At 42.4% G+C, this 21068-nt stretch overlaps 1 protein-coding gene across 1 annotated transcript; it reads left to right on the top strand.

The window, feature by feature from the left end:
• The first annotated feature begins 4792 nt into the window (after positions 1–4792).
• mag (myelin associated glycoprotein) lies at positions 4793–14876 on the top strand. Its single transcript, XM_070835456.1, has 10 exons — positions 4793–4902; positions 6181–6256; positions 6406–6774; positions 7354–7650; positions 8491–8748; positions 9904–10164; positions 10424–10732; positions 11273–11372; positions 11995–12091; positions 12721–14876. The coding sequence occupies exons 2-10, from the start codon at positions 6211–6213 to the stop codon at positions 12877–12879; spliced, it is 1896 nt and encodes a 631-aa protein (XP_070691557.1). The 5' UTR covers positions 4793–4902; positions 6181–6210; the 3' UTR covers positions 12880–14876.
• The last annotated feature ends 6192 nt before the right edge of the window (positions 14877–21068 follow it).

The raw sequence follows: 21068 nt of genomic DNA, 5'->3' as shown, positions 1-21068 counted from the left end.
TTCTCTTGAAATGATTTGAAGTTTAAACCAAACGGAGAAAATGCAGAGTAAAATGGAAAATGCACAAATATGAGAAGCATCGGTACGATTTTGTTGGCAGGGAGTGAGACGTGCACCCACAGTCCCATTCAAATACCAAGAGAAACATTCTTGACACATGAAGTCATGCTTTACTTAAAGTCTTAAGATGATAAAGGAGGAAAAACGTAACTGTCACAGCTGCAGACGTAAATATAAAACAGAAGCATAGATAGTATAGAAAAAAAGTTCTTTAAACCACTGAAATGCATACATTATAGGCAAGGAAATAAAAAGAGAAGTACTTCATGCACATTACTTACACTTCAGTGTACCGTAAGAGGCTAGCAGCAATGGTTTTATTTTCTTTGATTACCTCAAAGTCCAGTCTAAATCTTTTATCATGCCAGCACTGTGCAGAAGCCCGGACAGACTGTGTGACTGGATATTGGCATATCTCTGTGTTTATGTTTGTATCTTCTGTGCATGAGTGTGTGTGCGGTGCGCTGTGCTCATCGCAGCTCAGCGCGCCATGTGTGGGAGGGGGAGCAGTCATGTTTTAAGACCATCTGCTCCTCTGAGTATTTTAGTGGGGGCTCTAGCTTGTGGTGGACGAACGCGCGTCACAGGCAAACAGCAAAGCGCAAGCTGTGAGCGGGCCTGTTCCGGAAAAATTCCTCCAGTTTCTCCCTCTTACAATGGGCAGTGTTCTGCATACAAGGTTCCCATTCTCTTTTCGCCCCGTCCAAGAGCCACGGCGAAGCTCTTGTACGCAGGCCGCAGACAACATTCACAATGAAAATGTTCTTCTTGGCACAGTCGATTGTTTGTGTGGGCCTTTTGGTTTGTGTGAGCAATTTCAATAATGTAAAATGACTCATAAAAGGTGTCGTGGCCCGATTTAGCACACACGATTGTTCAGATAGTACCTGTATCCCTGAAGCGTGATGTGGAATAAGTAATTTCGCTGAGGTTTGATTACCTCAGATGTTAGAAGAGGAGGTTATGCACATGGCAGCAAGAAGATCAGATGAAGATTAACATGCACCGATGTACTTTCAGATTAGATATCTGCAACTCTAAACTGAGACTCTGTCTTTTAGCTTATTACACTTATTCAGCATGCTTCTTCTTGTTTTTTTTGTGGTAGAAGACCACAGAAACAAGCATGACGTGATTCTGTTCGACTGGATGCCATCTGCTCTCACACACTTAATGTACACTTACTGTATGTGCAATGGCTGCAGCCCAGCAGGACAATGGAGCAGGCTGAGCTTACAAACAGCACATAGGGGATGCTGAGGAAGGTCACATAGCTTCACACCCCACACTGAGGAGTGTGTTGGCATGCTTTATGCTGCATGTGTGTGCATGTGTGTGCGTGTGTAGGGAGGGGGGGGGGGTATGGCATGCCGTGTATTCGTTTTGTATACAGCTCCAGTGCGTCAATGCAGCATTCTCTCCTTCAGCTCTTCTCCAGACTGTTTATGGAGGGATTCCCTTGAGGTTATCCACAGCTCGGTCGATGCCATCACTTGGCCGGTGGCCTAACGGCTTGGACACAGTGACTCATCCTACATGTAACAATGAGAGTGGGGGAAAAAAAGTACCACTATGACAGACAAGTTGCCTTTGTTGCTTTTATATGTAAACTAGTTGGACTTCTGAGTGGATTCATGCTTGTGCTCCCTGCCCACAAACATTCCTCAGCAGGGAAAATATTAGATCTGCATACAGCTGGAAAGATCAGTGATCATGCCATGAAGCCTTTTTTCATTCCTGAATCTCAAATTCAAACACTTTCTTGAGTTTGATTGTGTGATTCAGGAGTTTTAAGCAGTGATTTTAAACAAATGTACTTCTCTAAAATCAGAGTCTGTATTACACACATCTAAATCTATAATTTACATAATTACATTCATCTCACATGTTCCGTGTTCCTCCTACTCTCCATATGTAGCTCTAACACAGTCTTACTCAAAGTGATACTGAGTCATCATTCCTTCACCACACAGCTTTTGCTCTTATGTCTTGGGCACCACTATGTTACCAGTTCACCTAATGTCCTCAGAGGGAAGTATGATCAAGGCCCAGAGTTTAAGGCATTCAGACACATGGGACAGCTCGGGGAGACGGTGGAACAGAGGAGAGGAATGCTGAGTGGGCCAAAGAACAGCTCCAGAAATGCCTGAACGCATATTCAGAGCTGCCCACAGACACATGTAAACCAGCGCTCACAGAGACCCCCTCTCTTCCCCTTCCCCTTGTCTCCTTCTCACATCTCTATTTATCTCCCTTTTCCACCCTTTCCCATAGAATCTGACATCTAGGACCCAGAGCGAGACGACCAAGTCAGGGAGAACAAACCCAACGGGAAGAAGGAGGAGAAGAAGAGGGAGCAGAAGCCTGGTGCTGAGGCTGGTATGAGGCAAGTGTTCTGTGTGTGTGTCTAAGTGTGCACACGTATGCTGTGTGCTCTGTGCCAGCCGTTTGTCTGTCCCATCAATGGGGCTGTTGTAGTTGGGGTTGCTGGTGGTGTCGGTGGCCCTGCCTGGCTGCCCGGCCCTATTCTCTCCTGCCGACGCTGATGCGTGGCCTCTCCGCCTGGACACTCTCCTGCTCTTGGCCTTTTGTTGCAGGGCAGATGGTGGAGCTTGACGCAACACTGGAGAAAAGTCTGGATTGTCACAGCCAACAGCGTAGCATTATGGGCCAAGACGTCTTGAAACGTGACCTCCTTTAAATCGGTGACGTTTATTTATAAGCAGCTATAATTGATATTTTTATGACAGCAATGCATCACATGACAATGAAGCTCAACTTTACAATTCTTTTTTTCACTCTCACTGCTGGTAGCGGGAGGTAGCTATTAGCCAAGTACTGTAAGCTTCCTTTCAGGCCTGAAATATCGATGAATTTGTGGCTGTTTGGCCATTGGACTGCACGATGAGCAGGACGACAAATCCACGGCCTCTTGCAGTGTCGAACCAACATCATTTTTCATTTCTCTCCCATCAACAAGGCTAATATTGGTGATGAATTCTCCAGGGGATGTTGAGACGTGTTAATCACGAAGCTCTGAAACACAATCTACTCTTAGGCCTGCCATCTGCACACACCGGCTGCTGCAGCATGGGGCTAAATCCTCCCCTGCTTCTACTTCTGCATGTATTATATCCACAGCCACCGCACAAGTAACGTTCATCATGATAATAATATACATAACAGAGAAAGTGTTACAAATGTCTTTAAAAGCACGACATTAAAAAGCAAAAGACAGTTAGTGAGATGAAAATGTACTCAGAAATAACAAATAAAGCGATGACATGAGGTTCCACTGCTGGGTGTAAATAGTTGGAATATTTTCTGGTGTTGCACTATTGCCACCTGCCTCAGACTGCAGAGTGGGGAGGAACAGTGTTGCAAAGTTGCTTTATCAGCCTGCAGAAGTTTAATACACATCATCGTGTGACATCTGTAGAACATCTAAACGTGTAAATGAACAACCTTGTGTGTGTCCGTGTTACTGCAGGAGCAGTCAATGCCGGGCAAACGACTATTGGTAATAATGAAACCAATCAGTTGCTGAGAATTATGATGTATCTAGTGCTGGAAAAAAGATTAGTTACCAGTCAGAGGCAGCACAGAAGTTTGATTTGACTGGAGAGGTACAGATTGTTCTCATCAATCTGTCTCATTATTATTGTCGTTATTGGCTGGAATTTACCGGGAAAAAAATGTCCCTTGCCACTCATCAGTAAACAGGAGTTTAGTATGCTGAGCATTCAAAATTGGCAAACATAGTTTAAAGATGTTTTAAAGAAGATTTTATTGAGACTATATAAGCAGTGCTGTATTTTATGCTCTGTAACTAAAGTAACACATCTATGATGACAGTGTAAAGCCATGAAAGTCAGTCTTTTTTGCCGAAGCGTCAGCGCAGAGCCAGCAAACAGATTTCATACATGTATCTACTGACTTTAACAGTCTGTGACAGTTTTCAGCACACAGTCATACAAAAAAAGACTCCACTTTGAAGTAAAAGCTGATTAACTGTCCTACCTGTGGGAGCCAACTATGAAAGTCCTTTAATTACTTCAAAGTCGTTGCGATGATGTGCGCTTTCGTTTAATCCAAGGGAAACAGCTGTCTTAGTTGGCATGCACAGGTTTAAATGAATTAAGTGATTCAAAGACCCAACTAATTTCAAGGCCCAACAAGTAAAGAAATAGTCAACCTTAACAATACAGAGATGTCATGAAGGTGTTGCTGAATCCTGGCCATTACTCATATGTGTGGTTACTGTTTAATGGCTGATAAGGCTGAACAGATATTGTTAACTGACAACAGATAAGATCAAAATGAATTCTATTAAATCTATTTGGATCCAAAACTATGATCTGATTTTCTATCAAATTTTCTTAATAAACGCAGTGGCATTTGCCCACATACGTTGCCGTCACTCAATGCTGTTATGGCTCCTGATTTATATCTGGCACAGCACAGATAGTATCAGTAGTCTACTGATGACATGATGTGCGGTGACTGGCGTTTGGCGTCGTGTCAGGGCTCAGCCAACAGTGAGTGTCATTCATTGGCCAGCCTTACGTATCGGGACCAGAATGAGTGACTCCACTGAGGGGCAGCAGGCAGGTGCTGACTGACGCTGAGCTTGTGTGACTTATTACGGCTCTGTGCGGGCGAGGGGGCTGTGAGTGATGTCATCGCCTGATGATGCTGATGTCACTGTTTGTTTGCTTTTTTTTTTTTTCACAGAGAAGAAGGCTGTCACGCTACCTGGGTGTGAGTAAACACCCTTTAGTGGAGCTGCTGACAAGCTGCCCTGCAGAGCTTCTGTCTGTTTCTAACTATCAGCATTTCAAGGTAAAACCACAATCACAGTTAGTGCAGTGCACATCTACAGTACAGACAAACATATTAACAAGCATTTTTTCAACGGAGTTTCCCTTTTTAAAGAAGGCACAGAGTTCAAACAACAACCCTACATGCGGACCAAGCCATGAATAACAGTTTTTAACCAGTCTGACACAAAACAGATTCAGTGTTTTTATAATGTACCTCAGATCTGGTGCCTTCGTAGAAATGAGCATAGATTAATGCGAAAAAATATTAGCTATGCATTGATTTTATTTTCAATCAAAGCTCGAAATAGAATTCCAACAGCCAGACTGAAGTATCTAAATAACTCATTCACAGATTCTTCCCTAAAATAGCAAATGGACATATATTAAGACAGAAATACTTGCGAGTCGTTCAAATTTCACTTTGACTTAAAGATACTGCAATATACTCAAAACCCTAAAAAGGGAATATTTGCAGACTGCTAATTTAAGCTGTGAATCATGACCATCATATCTGAGTCTCACCTCTGTGAAGATTGCTTTAGGAATTTCAGTTTCTTCACCATCCATAACAAGGAGACATCTGTAATGTTTATTTAGTACTGCAACATTTCTGTCACTGGATCCAGTATATGAGGTGCTCCATAATGTGCTGTTCTGTATTGAAATGAAATTGGGGTCAAAAACTAAACTCTAATGTAATTTTTCTATATTGAGGATAATGACATGGTAAGGAAAAAGGCCGTCATAGCATTTTGTGTCTGCTGATTACCTTCCTGTTGTTATGGTGATTGCTGGGAGAAAACTAGTGCACTATGGTGTTTCTATAGATAATTATGCCTTGACTTATCCTGGTGTTCCATCTGTTTTGTTGCATCTGGGACATCAAATGAGCTTGTTGGCGACTGCAGAAAATGTTTCATTTTGCAGAGAAAAGCATCGCTGTTGCCATGAGAACATCACCTAATTCCAATTTCAGGCAGTGATCAGTGACTCAGTAAAAAGGCTGGCTTTTCCCTCTGTTGGCTGAGCAAATCGTAGAATCTCTGCGATTTTTAAACAATCATGAACTCAAAAATCTTGAGCCATAAATTTAGAAACTGCTTTGTTTTATGTGGCGTTTTATGATGAAGTTAAACTCAAAACACAGAAACTAAACTGTGGAATCTCAGACACATTTTGTGTATATTCAGTGTGTGAGTCAGACAGCAACACCGATGCTGTAAACAAGACATTTCAGGGTTTTTTTTTGCTGTTGGTGATGCATGTGCTGTGACTGACAGGATGTTATTTGTTGCAGAGGTCTATGGTCCAGCGTTGAGCAGAGACCATGTGGTGTTTGGAGCTGCTCTTACCACTGCTATTGATCATCAATGGTAATAAATTCCTGTACCTCTTCCTAGTTTGATGGTAGACATAGTAGATATATTCTTTCATCATACCTTATCACTATGCATTCAGTGATTTGACACCTTTGGAGAGGATTTCTGTAATCACTCAACATCTGTCCCTGATCTCCACCTAGATGCCAGTTGCCAGTGGAACGTTTGGGTACCTCGGGACATCTCGGCCATGACAAACTCCTGTGTGGTCATCCCGTGCACCTTCATGTATCCGTCTGGTATCAGGCCGTACCGTGGCGTTCATGGCATCTGGTACTTCGGCCAGCCGTACCCTCAGCTCTTCCCACCTGTTGTCTTCAAAACGCGCACAGACATCGTGCACGAGAGCTACAAGGGCCGTACCAAGCTGCTGGGCGACCTGCACCAGAGGAACTGCACTCTGCTCATCAACAACATTGGCACGGAGCACTCAGGGAGATACTACTTTCGTGCTGACCTCGGTGGAGCCAACATGTATACGTTCCCAGACTATGCCGAGCTCAAAGTTCTGGGTAAGTCACTGACCAGAGGGGAATGTACATTCAACTGTAACCACTAAACCAGAAATATATTTTTAAAATAATAGAAATAATGAAATTACCATTCACTGTAATGATTATAAGAGCTTTGCCTTTAATCACTTTAACACAAACCATTGAAATATGTGTTCGACCAAGCAAGCAACAGTCACCATTCAGTTATAAATCACCATTGGCCAAATTCATTAATGTGTGCATTGAAACCCTTTTTATTACAGGAATAAAACTGAAGAAAGCAATAAACAGTGCACAATATGTAGTGTGTTGCAAGCTTGCTGTTTACTGATGCTCTAATTTGGGGTAACTTTGCCTTTCCAGCATTCATGTTTTTCAAGCTTTTTCATTTCCATCCTTTTTTGCTACTCATTTTATGTTTGTGTTTTTAATCTTTTAAGCTTGTGTTATTGATCGGCACATTGTATTTGCTGTAGCTTTCTGCTTAACTTTGAGCCGCATCGCTGCATGTAGATACAATGCTGCTGTACAAACAACGTCCACCTGTTATTGTTCCTTTAACGAAACCAGTAATGTCTTTGTTCTCCCGTCCACCAGATCAACCCAACATCGACGTGCCAGAGGAGATTGTCAGTGATGAGAATCTGGAGCTGACATGCTATGCCCCGGACAACTGCCCCGACATGACTCCAGAGATCCAGTGGATGTACACAGACTATCTGCCCGACCCCGAGTTCACCTCTGACTACCTGGAGGAGAGCAACACAGCGGTACTCTCCAGCACCCTCACCTTCACACCCAGACCCATGCACAACGGGCAGCTCCTGGGCTGCAGGGTCTACTACCCCAACACCACTCTGGTCTATGAGAGACTCATCTCTCTAGACATCAAGTGTAAGTTAAAAAAGCACCTCACACGATAAGGCCAATAACTAATAATGATGACTTTTTCCACCAAGCAATTTAGGAACTGAACAAAACTGAGTCTATTGCCATGCTAGTGCTCTGTGAGACTGTACTTGGATTTTGCGCAAGAGAAACATTGGCATCGATAGAGCCAACTACAAATCTAAGTAGTTAATGTTCAAGCAGAATCTGCATGTTTCCTTTGTCTAAATGCAAAGGAGACATGCAGATTAGACAGCATGCATATGACTGCATGTTGTCTAATCTGCATGTTTCTGTGAGGGTGTGTTCTTCCAAAGTGGGTGATCTGTGTTGGAAATTCAGCCTTGTTATTGCTCTGCTGCTCTGTTCCAAACAATGTTTCAGTTCCTATAATTAAATATATATATATATATATATATATATATATATATATATATATACACTGTTGCCCATAAAGTTGGAATAAAATGTTTTTTACCTCTTCTCATGAAATGATTGTGACAATGTGATTTATTCTTGATAAATAAAGTTTATATCTTCTCAACTCTATTGATCAAACTCCTCCAAACATATCACAGTGAAACTTAAACCCCAATTGACCTTTGCAAACTGTGTATTCAGGCTTTAACAAAATTGGGGGTATTGAACAATTATTCCAACTTTATGGGCAACAGTGTATATATATATATATATATATATCGCTGTCCTACATATGGACTGAATTGTGTGTTTCTAAATCTGTTGCAGCAGGACAAATCAAGCGATTTTTTAAGAGGTGGGGGTCAGTCAGTGTCCACACACACGAATCCTGGGACATTAAATTCTCCGCTCTATTTTCCCTCCCAGATGCTCCACGCTCTGTGTGGGTAAACGTGTCCTCAGAGGTGATGGAGGGCAGCTCTGTGACGCTGCACTGCGAGGTGGACAGTAACCCTCCCCCCAGAATCTCCTGGATGTTTGGAGACCAGGAGTTGCTGTGGGACACGGCGTCCAATGTCTCGCTCTCCCTGGACGATGTGACGCCTGCTCAGGAGGGAGTCTACACCTGTGTCGGGGACAACGGCTACGGCATCATGAACGCTTCACTGTACCTGGCTGTGAAGTGTAAGTCTCTGAAACATGTTGTATGTCCACTGTACATGATTAGTATGCAGTAGGGAAGCAGGACACAGCAAGCAGCGGATTTAGATTTGGGATTGGTTTAGATGATGATGAAGGTTTTGAGTACCTGGTCACCCCCTGTAGGTTTATAATGTGGTTCTAATTGTTTATGTCTGAGCAAAGGATGGCAGCTGTTGTCAGCCTGGATTTACATCAGCTACAAACGATTTCAACAAGGAACAAATTAGAAAACCTCACAGATAAATACATACATGTGAATACACACAGAAACACACAAATTGCCCCACTAGTTGCTCTTGTTATGCGTGCTCTGTATTTTCCAAGCCATTCAGCAACAAATCATCATTCACTGCAAAACTTGATGCAGTGGCGGAAAAATAAAGAAAGTGTATTAGGCAATCTTGTGGAAAAACAAGTGTACCGTATAATACTTTATTTGTACAGTTTAGCATGGAACTAGGACACAGCTCAGGAGTGCTTTGACCCACCTCTAGAGCAGATAAAAATATGAGTAGCTTGGAGTTGGGTGTTTTGAGAGGGCGAAATCTCTGCCCAAATTAATCAATGAGCATTTGCTTTTAAAATGTATATGTTCATTTACATACACATATATTTTATACTGAGACACAGAACCTCACACTGTTTGTAAGAGGCTCAGCATTAAAGTGTCCCTAAGTGATCTTGTCTGAATAACAATGCATCAATTAACATTATGAAAACTATGTGCAAGAGGTTGCTCTGATGACATGCCTCAGATGTTTCCGCCCAGATACGTAAGTGGCCAAATTTTTTTGCTAAATTTTATCCCTGAAATTAGGTAACATTATGTATTTCATATAATGTATAAAAGAAAATGGCACTGCTTCTCACTTTATTACCTCAGTAAACACTTTCCTAATTAGTTTATGGCCTAAATTTGCTAGTTTCAAATCTTCTTCAATACAGCATGATGTTCAGTTTTGTGAATCAATCACAGGTGTGGGGTAAATAAATCAAATATGACTTGACAACCTAAAAAACCAAGATGGCGACAGCCAAAATGCCAAACTCATGAAGTCCACAAACTACAACAAACAAACAAAGAGCCATTTTCCAAATCTGACTATTGAGTCTAAATTTCTCAACACTTTGTCACAGACCCTCCCCGAGAGCCCCTGGTAAACGACTCCATGACGGTACAAGAGGGAACCTCGCTGGCTCTGCACTGTAGCACCCAGGGCAGCCCGGCCCCAACCCTCACCTGGCTGAAGGATGGGGAGCTGGTGGGCACCATCACCGCCGATGAGCTGTCGGTGCTGGAGATCATAGAGATCACACCGCATGGAGATGGACAGTACCGCTGTCTGGCCGAGAACGAGCACGGAAGAGCCAGCAGCTCCCTCAACATCACTGTTGAGTGTGAGTGCCTCACTGTCATGCATTTTACCCCACATTGGTGTAAAAAAGTAGGACACAGAATAACAATGACCTGTAATGAGCATCTCCAAAGTACAATGTTCAGCTTATATGAATTATAACGGCAAAGTTTAATTGTGTATATGTGTATATGAAGTGTCACTGTGGTAATATCAAAAGTGAGAGAATATTCATATGTATAAATATTCAATGCTCTTATTGTAGCTCTTGTACTATTGTACTCTTCTGCTTCCCTGAATAGATGCCCCAGTCCTTCTGGAGGAGTCAAAGTGCACAGTGGTGAGGGAGGGTGTCCAGTGTGTCTGCATGGCCACAGGAAACCCAGAACCCACCATTGAGTTCTACCTGCCTGACCTAAACATCACCATCAACGAAACAGACGGCCGGTTCAACTTCTACACGCACACAGATGGACACACCTCCACGGGTATGATCAAGCTGCGGGAGAAAGGCGAGCGGGTTGACAACGGTGGCCCTGCTGTCAATGTCCACTGTAGCATCTACAACATGTACGGAAGGGAGAGCGTACACCTGGAACTACAGCAGGAGAGTGAGTAGAGACCAACTCCGCACCAAAACTGGTTCCCTTTGATTCTCGTAGTCGTATTACATTTCTTCTGCAGTTTATCCTTAATCACACCAATATGACAACAAGGTAAAATTTCAAGGTCTAAAGATTAAAAACACACCAATGAGCCGCTCTATTGCACTGGGTGACATGTTCTTTCATTACCATGAACACGGGCGCTGTGGTTTAGTTTTGATTCAGTCCCATATATTGATCCGCAGCAGAAAGTAATCCCTAACAAATGCAATATTTCCTCCTCTTTGAGTAAGGTTTGTTTAAAACTACATTGCCCAGAGAGCCTCTATTCACTGATTTATCCAGGACTTACAGTTTCTAGATTGATTTTAGATGTTTGGTTTTAGATGTTGTCGCTCCCTCTTTCCTATGCTCTTCTTTTCCTTGAATGGATGCTTCTTGTTGACTTGTTGGATGGATGCTTCTTGTTTTATGTGTTGATCAATATTCTAATCAACATTTAAGTTGCGTGGCCTTATTTCTAACTTTGATCATCTTTGTTTTCAGAAAAGTACATGATGGCAGTCATAGTTGGCACCATTGGAGGAGTGGCGGTCATCGCCTTCATCATTGCAGCAGTGAGATACGTTGGCCACAACAACAAGAAGTGAGTATAAATGACAAACTAATGGAAATGCCGGTGCGAGGCAGAATTAGCCGTTTTCCTCACTAAGCATTTTCTGAAATCCAAGGAAACACTTAAGCCTTGTCATCCATTCTAAAACACTTTGATGCACATTGTATATGAGTGAATGTGGGACTGATGTGGACGTGAGAATCATTTCTCCAGGGCTATTCAGTTTATTTGCCAGGTCAAGACTCTGTCGAAATCCATGGAGATCCACATTGGCTGCCTTGTGGAGTGGGTTAGCGAGCTGGACTAACCTTATATTTTGCAGGCACAATTCCCTGCTCTGACACTGCTTCTGTATCCTTGACCTGCTACGCTAAATACAACCCAGGTAGCCCTCTTAACCAAGGTGCTTTATTTTAGCCTCAAGGCATATTTGGACCCCCAAATTTGCAAGCTTTCTCTGGCAAATCACCCCTGAAGTGGGTGTGAGCTCAGCGACTAAACCCATAAAATAACCACGTCACTCACAGCCACAGTTGGCCTCCAGCATAACCCTACAGAGCTTGTTGTTTTAAAATGGATGCCCAGGCTTGGCGTGTCACCCTGCGTTAGTGGCAGTCGAGACCGAGTCTGATTATGTGACTCCGTCCCCCAGAGAGAATGGCAACCCTAGGCAGGACGTGGTCCTGGAGAACCCAGCTTTGTACTACAGCGCAGTCAAGAAGGACAAACAAAATCTGAGGAAGAAAGTGGTGAGACATGCTGATGTCAATGATTATGATTATGATGGTAGATGGGTTGGATGACCATTCTCACAATGTTTGGGGTTATAGTTTTGTGTAATGCAACAAGTTGTAAATTATGAGACCCCATTTTGACCTCTGAAAATGAGGTAATAGAAGGAATCTCTCCCACTAGAAGTCCAGTAGCTCCAACTATGACCTTTCCGAACACTGTTTTCTCTTGCTTTCATAGCTTCTCTGCGTTTTTCTGTCTGTTTTTCTCTCCCCTAACTCTTGCACAGCTTAAGACAGAGCTGTTGGGCTCAAAGTTTAACTCCATTCTAGAGGAGACTACGGTAAGGTTCCTAAAAAAAATCCCCATTAAAAACATAAGCCTCAGTGACAGATGCATCTCCTCGCATTTCAGCTTCTGTGTTCTGTACACTGCTGTTTGTTTCAGACCCTGCCTTCTGCATGGCTGCCTCATAACTAACACAAACTGCCAAACTAACAGGAAACATCTCAATCTCCTTGTCAGTTGTCGACCAGTAACCGCTAACACTTTTTCTTTATGACGTCTGTCGCACTCTTCCGTCGTCAGAGGTGTCACCGGCACCTTGCCAGTGATTTGTGCCACTGATCGTTCCCTCTGTCTGCAGGGAGAAGACGGGGATTATCAACCTGTGGGCTCTATGGCAGGACTGGAGAGGCAAGAGCTGAATTACGCTGCTCTGGAGTTTATCGGGGCCAGGCCCAGGGAGGGGGCCTCAGGGAGGGGGGATGACGGCAGCAACTACACGGAAATCAAAGCCAAATGAATCGCGATCCTTCCCTGATCCCTCGGCTATGCGAGACGCAGTGGCAGCCCCAGCACATCCTCTGCCCCATAAACTGTGTAATAACCCCACTTCCTCTACTGGATTTCACCCTGCATATGATGACTCCTTGTTTCTCATTTCCTCAGATTTGTCTCACATAATGTACCACTCGATGCCAGTGCCCCCCCTCCCCCATGCTGCCCCTCCTCCATGGGACACCCCTTCACACAGCATCATTTGGAAAAACTGGTACTTTTTTGGGTCAGAACACGACCCACTGGACAATGTAAAGGAAATTATTTAAATTTCTAGCCTCAGTTATAGTACATTGGCTCTAAAACATACAGTGTTAACCACCATGCAGTGTGTTTTGTTGCTTTCTACATGTTCTTTGTTGTGACTGCTGATGTTATTGTCAAATGGCAGACATCTGAGCGCTCGCATCCATCTCACTATTCGCTCCACATTCGTCACAAGTAACTGTCACTGTGTCTGCTGCAAGTCGAAGCATCAGGGCAAGGAGTAACCGCGCTTTTTGTTCTCTTATATTTATGTGTGTCTGTCATCCGAGAGCAAACCTCTCCTCTGTCTTTGGTTAATTACATCCCAAGAAGATAGCCGACTGAGGCGAGAGATGGAAACGCATTACAGCATTTTGTTTCCACATAATTGCATTTAATGTGTGCTGTGACTCAGTAGCCTCGCATAATAAATGATGAAAAAAAATTGTCACCATCACTTTTGATGATAATTGAGGAAGTTTTGTAAATTTAAATGGTACACTGCCCAGTTCTGATGTCACAGCGTCTTTCTGATCCACCTAGTTAACTGTAGAATGTGTTGACATTTTTCAAGAATTTCCTGCACTGTGGCCGACGCAAAATGTCTGTCTCATTTTCTACATCTTCTCCCGAAAGCATGGGTTCCAGCTCTCTGACTGATCTGGAAAATACAGACCTAAAGCACAACATATTTACGCGCAAGCGGCCTAAGTGTTATCTCTTTTAGACAATGTGTGTGTGTGTGTGTGCGCGCGTGTGTGTGTATGTGTGCGTTCAAATCGTGCTGAAAGATCATAGGAGACTGGTCACTGATCACTGGGTTCTTTGGGGAGATCGAGCATCTCTTCGCTTGAGAAGTTGATGCTTTATTCTCACATGGTTGCATCAGATGGTTGAATGACAAGAAGTGATGCTGACTAGCCAGTTGGTTGTGCTATTCATAGACATTTGATGAACCTGTGATGTAATGTCAAAAGCGCACTAATAGTCTAACTTGATAATGAAGGTGTCAGTAATATATATTAATAAGATGTATATTGATAGGGAAAGGGATATCGGTATGTACAGTAAACACCCTGCATGACTGCTTTGCCAGCAGACACATATTTAAGTATTAAATTATGGAGAAAAGCCAGTGTGGGAAGTAAAAACTGTTTTGTCACACATCATTCAAACACGTTTGACTGAACATTCTCTTAATATAAGCTTAGTAAATAGTACCCACCTCTAACTAGTGTGTACTATAGTCAAATCAGAGGCTGTGTTTACATGCAGGGAGAAACCTTGTTATTGACTGTGACTGGGGTTGATGTAAAAAGAAATACCTGTGATATTAATCTCTCTTTACTATTAACCACTGAAAGGGAACTTCAGGGAACTGAAAGGGAAATTTCGTATTGCATTTTCATTAAATTAGGAGAATCATGAGACACATAATTAAAAAAAAAAAAAAAAAAGGTCCAAACCAAATCAGCAGAGGCTTGAGATGTTCTAGACTTTTAGTCCATATATGTCCTGCCTGGTAAGCGGCCATGTTTTTCAAACCCCACCCACCTAGTCTGCACTGGCCATGATTAACACTTGACAGTTATGTCAGTGAGTCTGTGTAGTTTCCCCTTTAATGTATATAGAGAATCTCAAGCCACCAATGAAGCTGCTGCTGTGCTTCGTCCACTTCACACCACTACTTCCACTTTGCATCACATTTTGCTAGTCATATATCTCTGTTTCTCTCAAAAGTGCTTCAGAATAACTCGCAGACACACTGCCACCGTAGCTGACTAACATGGGTTTGTCATTTTGAATAAGACAAAAGATTATGGTAATTTTAAGGGGTCAATTTTCACTCTAATTTCATTACACATGTAGTGTATATGCAAAGGGATATTCACTATGTATTGTTTATTGGATTGTTTTAACAATGTAAGTCATGATAAATAACGTCTTAATGAATCATGCAAAGCAATTACGTAGTCAGTTTTCTCTGCAAGAAATAATTTCTAAAATACTGAAAGTAAAAGCTACAGTTTGACTTAATATGCAACTTGTCTACTAATTTTCTCCTCCTAAACAGTCACTGTTATGCTGCATGCACTGAGTACAAGAGATGTGCAGAGAGATGTGTAATGATCTCTCCTTGATCATTGCACATCTCACTGCACTTTTGATACACACACTCTATGACTAAGCCTTTATACATGTACGTTATGAAAGAACACCGTACTGTGGCAGTCTCATTTAAAATCATGGAGTGAGTTCATCAGGGCCGCAGCGTGTCTCTGTGTGTCTAATTGGTTTTACAGTTGGAGCAAGAACCAAATACAGTAAATACGGCCTCTGACTACTAACTGTGCACTCCAAGGAGTACTTCACCGTAAGCTGTTTACGTGAACCTGAATAAATCTCTCTCTGCCACCACCCCAGTTGAATAAATCATGCTCATGAAGCATCAGGCATCAAAACATACCCATAATGCTGTTCTGTGTGCGCCTGAGGGTTTAATACTACATATAAGGGCCTGCTGTAGAGTTACTCACAAGTGTCAGGGGCTATGTACTACAGAGTGTATGTACTGCATTGTTTTCATCTTTTTTACCTGCAGCTGAGGAAAAGCATTCACTATTTTAGTAGTCACAAAGTTGGCGAGTTGCTGCATGTTTTCCATTATTAAACTTCTTTTAACTGATTGGCAAGTTTAAACTTAATCATGTGCAGATAAAATAGTCAACTTTGATTTAAATTGGACAGATGGAAAAGTCAGAATTGATAACCTAAGCAGGTCTACAAAATGTATGGTTTAATAATACAAAAATCAAGGTAGTGGGGATTTACATACTCAATTTCTCTGTGCATGTAAACAAAGCCTGTGTCAGCCAGCTATTCTGACTCACATTAGCCTTTTAGTAAGACATTGTTCTGTCGACTTAATGATGGATATGATGGCCAGCATTCTTAAATTTCCTGTATGCACAAAGTCAATAACCAGTTCCTGTGTTTGAATGCCTCATGGGGGATTATTTTTTATTTAATTATTTTGAAAAGAAATAGAATTATCAAATATGTTGTACCTAATCTTTTGTCACAGTGTGTTGTAAAGCAAATTTCTATGTCCTATACTTTGTGGTGATCATAATTACCATTATGGAGATTTTTTTTTTTCTACATATATGATTGACATAATAATTCAGATCAGGGTTTTGCAATCTCTCTGCAAATTAGCACTGTTACTTAATGACAATAGGATCTCTGCAATGATGTAGTTTGCTTGCTTTTTTTATTTTAAACAAGTCTTTCACATCTCAAGCAAATTCATCTGTCTTCAGTTCCATGCAAACATAAATAAAATAAAAACAACATGGAATGCAAACAGTTGATTATTGATAGAAAAACTATGAATTGTCTCTCATGCTGTCCCTTTTCTTTGTTTTGGAAAGTCATGATGAAACCATGTGTGCCATTCTCTTCTTGCTTCTTGGATCCACTTCTCTGGTTACGTGAAGAAAACAGAACAAGATGCACGTCCTCCTAAAGTGCAGTTTTACACCGCCAAACTAAAACAACCCTCACAAACAGGACTTTCCAAAGTTTCATTTAATCTATTGATGTTTTTATAAAGTGGATTCAGCATCCTAATGTGCTAAACTAAACATCTGCTAAACAGCCTGTGGTAATCTGAGGTGGCGGAGACGCTTCACACCTCTATGTGTGAGAGGCTGTGTAATTCCATCCATTCAAACTAAGGGGCGACTGGAACTTGGACAGAATTTCTTTATTCAAGCATTGTTGTGCTTCATTGTGTTGACTTTTCATGAACTAAAGTTTACCCGCATCCATGAAAAAGGGGACAGAGGGGCCCCCACCTCTGTCCTCTGTGTCCCACTTTTCAGCCCAGAGCTCCTCAGAAATGAATCCTCACTTTAAGGCTGTGTAAGTAATAGGTGTCTCTCTTCACTGTGACTGCAGGGACGACAACATTGGTCCGTCTGTTGGTCGGTTTCTTTTGACCACTTCAGACCAGATGATTATTGGATAGGTTCCCATTCAATTTTATACAGACATTCATAATCTCCAGAGGACGACTCAATGACTTTATTCGTACTGCAACTTTACCTGGTGCATCACCGCATGATTGGCATGTGGTTTTCATTGAAATGTTTGAGCACCTATTGGATTGGATTACCATAAAATGGTGGCATGCCATTGTTATGAAACTCAAATAGTCTTTAACATTTGCATTGCTCTGAAAATGCTCGCTCCCATTGCATTTGTTAGTTCAAGCTCTGTCCATGGTGCTGGATCGTTGGACTAATATTCAGAGTCGGAATAGAATCATGAGAGTGTTACCTCAGTTGGTGTGCAACCCATCACCAAGGTAGGCTGCAAGTCAGGCTACACTGCTGTATTGTTGGTTGTGGTTACGTTTCTGTGCTGTTAGTTTTAGATAATATGCTGTCAGACAAATGGACTTTTGGTCCAGTGGGACACTTTTTGTGCTGTTGGGGATTCAGAATAATGGGCTGTCCGAACAATGGGCAGTCCCCCATAAAATCTGGTACAGGCATTTATGTCCATCTGAGTCTAAATTGTAATTCCTTAACTTTATATTTAGCGCCATCATCAGGTCGAAATGTCACTTTGTCCCAGTAGCCTCAACTTTGTGATTACAGCCATCCATCCATCCATCCATCCATCCATCCATCCATCCATCCATCCATTATCTTCCACTTATTTGGGTTCGGGTTGCGGTAGCAACAGGTCAAGCAGGGCACTCTGGACGCCTTTCTCCCAAGCAACGCTTTCCAGCTCCTCCTGGGGGATCCCGAGGCATTCCCAGGCCAGATGATAGATGTAATCCCTCCAGCAAGTACCCGGAAAACCTCTAAGGGGAGGCACCCAGGAGGCATCCTGACCAGATGCCTGAACCACCTCAACTAGCTTCTTTCGATGTGAAGGAGCAGTGGTTCTACTCCGAGCCCCTCCTGGATGTCTGAGCTCCTACGGAGGAAATTTATTTAAGCCGCTTGTAGTAATCTCGTTCTTTCGGTCATTACTCAGAGCTCATGACCATAGTTGAGGGTTGGAACGTAGATCAAAATGTTGAACTTTGCCTTCCAGCTCAGCTCCCTCTTCACTGCAATGGACCGGTATAGTGCCTGCATTACTGCTGATGCCACACGCAACTCACAATCTGAGGAAACCAACAGAACCACATCATCTGCAAAAAGCAGAGATGCAGTTCTGAGGTCTCCAAACCTCGGCTGCACCTTGAGATCCTGTCCTTGAAAATCACGAACAGGATCACTGTTAATGGGTAGCCTTATCGGAGTCCAACACCCACTGAGAACGTGCTTGACTTTGTGCCGAGAATGTGGACACAGCTCTCACTTTGGTTATACAGAGACCAAATAGCTTGTAGCAACGAACCTGGTACTCCATACTCCTGCAGTACTCCCCACAGGATTTGCCAAGGGACACGATCATTGGCCTTCTCCAAGTCTACAAAACACATGTATACTGGATGGGCAAACTTCCATGACACCTCCAACAATCCCGCAAGGGTAAAGAGCTGGTCAACTGTTCCACGACCAGGACGGAATCCGTATTGTTTCTCTTGAATCCAAGTCGAAGATCTCCTGGACAGGGGCCTCCACCAGACATTCCCAGCAAACCCTCACTACACGTTTGGCCCTACCAGGTCTGTCTGGCAGCTTCCCCCGCCATCTGATCCAACTCACCACCAGGTGGTGATCAGTTGACAGCTCTGCACCTCTCTTCATCCAAGTGTCCAAGACATACAGGTGCAGATCCGATGACACGACCACAAAATCAATCATAGATCTTTGGCCTAAGGTGGTCTGGTACCATGTACACTTACGAACCACCCTATGCTTGAACATGGTGTTTGTTATGGTCAATCCATGCTTAGTACAGAAGTCCAATAACAAAGCACCACACTGGCATGCCGTTCATTCCAATCACCCGTTGAAGTCTCCCAGTAGAACTATGGAGTCCCCCCCAGCAACCCGTAGTCGCATGAAGGTGGCCCTCTCGTTCATCGTGGGAGAACTCCAACACAGTAGCGCTCTTGGTCATTTGCAGTTGTCTAACTCACACTGCTGAAACCTCACATTGGCGCTGACTGATTATTGAGATGCATCACTGCAGAACAAGGACTGTAGATTTCTCTCACAGTGGAACTGCAGTAGGATGGGATCTCTTCAGTTCCTCTTAAAACTGTTTTGAATTTATTCTGATATAAAATATGAAGAATTGTAAATTGCAGATCAGAGTGCTGTTTTTTAGTTTTGTTGTAGCAGTTGTAACAGTTTTCTTGTTGAACAAGTCATGGATTACTTCCCTTTTTAATGTGGTCAGTCTGACCAAAAACACACTTTAGTTTTGGGGTGAAACTCTTGAGCTGTCGCTAACAACAACGCCTTTCTTACGTCCGGTACATTCTGCAGCGTTGACAAGTTCTATAGTGAGCGTTTAACATGCCGACGTATCGTCAGTGATGAAGACAGAAATAGTTGTAATCTAGCACCTAGGAAATTATCTGAGAATACAGCAATGTCATATAAGGCAATGTTTAAATGAATGAGCATTTGAGTAACTTGTCTGAGTGTTGTACAATACACAATGAAACCATAAAACCATTCATTTACAAATGCAAAAGTTCTCTCCAAAACCACGAAGTTGAAATGAACAACTACGATGAATCCAACCGGAGCTGTCTTTTTACACATGAATAAACTAATGATGAAATTAATTACTTTTTAATGACCGTTATTATTGACTGGTATATATACATATTGTGTTATGCATTACAAAGCAGAAAGATTGTTGGTGGGTGGAAACTGCACATATACTGCATTTTCCCTTTGCCATAGTTTCTCACAGTCATTATAGGATTTAAAAAAGCGTTCAAGACTTTTTTCATTTTATCATTCAAAGTTGCACATTCCCAACTCGGTATATCAAATACACGTGTGATATTAGCAGACTGTAGCTCTAAAGGTGGCAGTCTGGAGAGGCAGCAGAAACTTCCTGGAAACTTGTTAACGAAGAAGGAAGAAGAACAAAAAGAGGAAGACAAGTCAGATCAGATCAGATCAGAGAGATTCAGCACAGATCACTGAGGAGAGAAGAGAGCTGGAGAACAAGACACAAAGAGGTAAAGCACAACATTTACTGTGTGTGTGTGTGTAGAGATGATCTATTTCTGAGCTGTTTTAGCTGCAGATAATTTATCTAGCAGCAGTCCTGAACAGATGAAACATTTCGGGGGGCTCATAGCCCTGAAGAAGATGTTTCGTATTCATGTGACTACACAGGTGAACTTGGTGAATCAGCTTGTATTTAAATCTGTGCTGTCGGCCGAGGAGGTGACTCTGGTCAGCTCAATGTGTAAGATGTGTTTCTGACAGGAAAAGTTCATCCTGTGGAGGGAGACGCTGACTTTCCATCATCTAGTCAGGATGCTTGTTCTCATCTGGGCAACTCTGCTGTTCTCTGTGAGAGGCAGCAATGCGGACACAGGTATCCATCTCCATTGTAACCTTGTTTTGATGGCGACACTTTGCACATAAAATTCTAATATACAAGTAGCCTGAAATAGTTTTCAGTAATAAATGCCCCTTTATATGTTTTACTGAAATGCTTAACCAAATTGATTTGCGTAACAATATATCCCAGAGAGTGAACAGGTGGTTTGAAACACAGAAATCATGTTATGTTGTCTGGTCAAACAGCAGACGTGCTACCTATCTGAGGTAATCTTGTGATTAGATATTTAGGTGTATGTGAAAATCTAAACATCTGCTAAACCATTCCCATGTTTTTTAGCCTCTGTTTTGTTTGCCTCGTTAACAGGAGCATCAGTGGGAGGAAGGACGGTCTGTTCTTTTG

The sequence above is a fragment of the Pempheris klunzingeri genome, chromosome 8 (genome assembly GCF_042242105.1).
Source record: "Pempheris klunzingeri isolate RE-2024b chromosome 8, fPemKlu1.hap1, whole genome shotgun sequence".
Taxonomy (NCBI): domain Eukaryota; kingdom Metazoa; phylum Chordata; class Actinopteri; order Acropomatiformes; family Pempheridae; genus Pempheris; species Pempheris klunzingeri.
The sequence above is the reverse complement of the archived record's forward strand: the minus strand, read 5'-3'. Positions and strand labels throughout refer to the sequence as shown.

Excerpts from the sequence above, each read along its gene's own strand:
- mag (XM_070835456.1), top strand. The coding sequence starts at position 6,211 with ATGTGGTGTTTGGAGCTGCTCTTACCACTGCTATTGATCATCAATG. Across the intron at positions 8,749-9,903 it reads ACTGTACCTGGCTGTGAAGT|ACCCTCCCCGAGAGCCCCTG; the intron begins GTAAGTCTCTGA and ends ACTTTGTCACAG. Across the intron at positions 10,733-11,272 it reads CCTGGAACTACAGCAGGAGA|AAAAGTACATGATGGCAGTC; the intron begins GTGAGTAGAGAC and ends CTTTGTTTTCAG.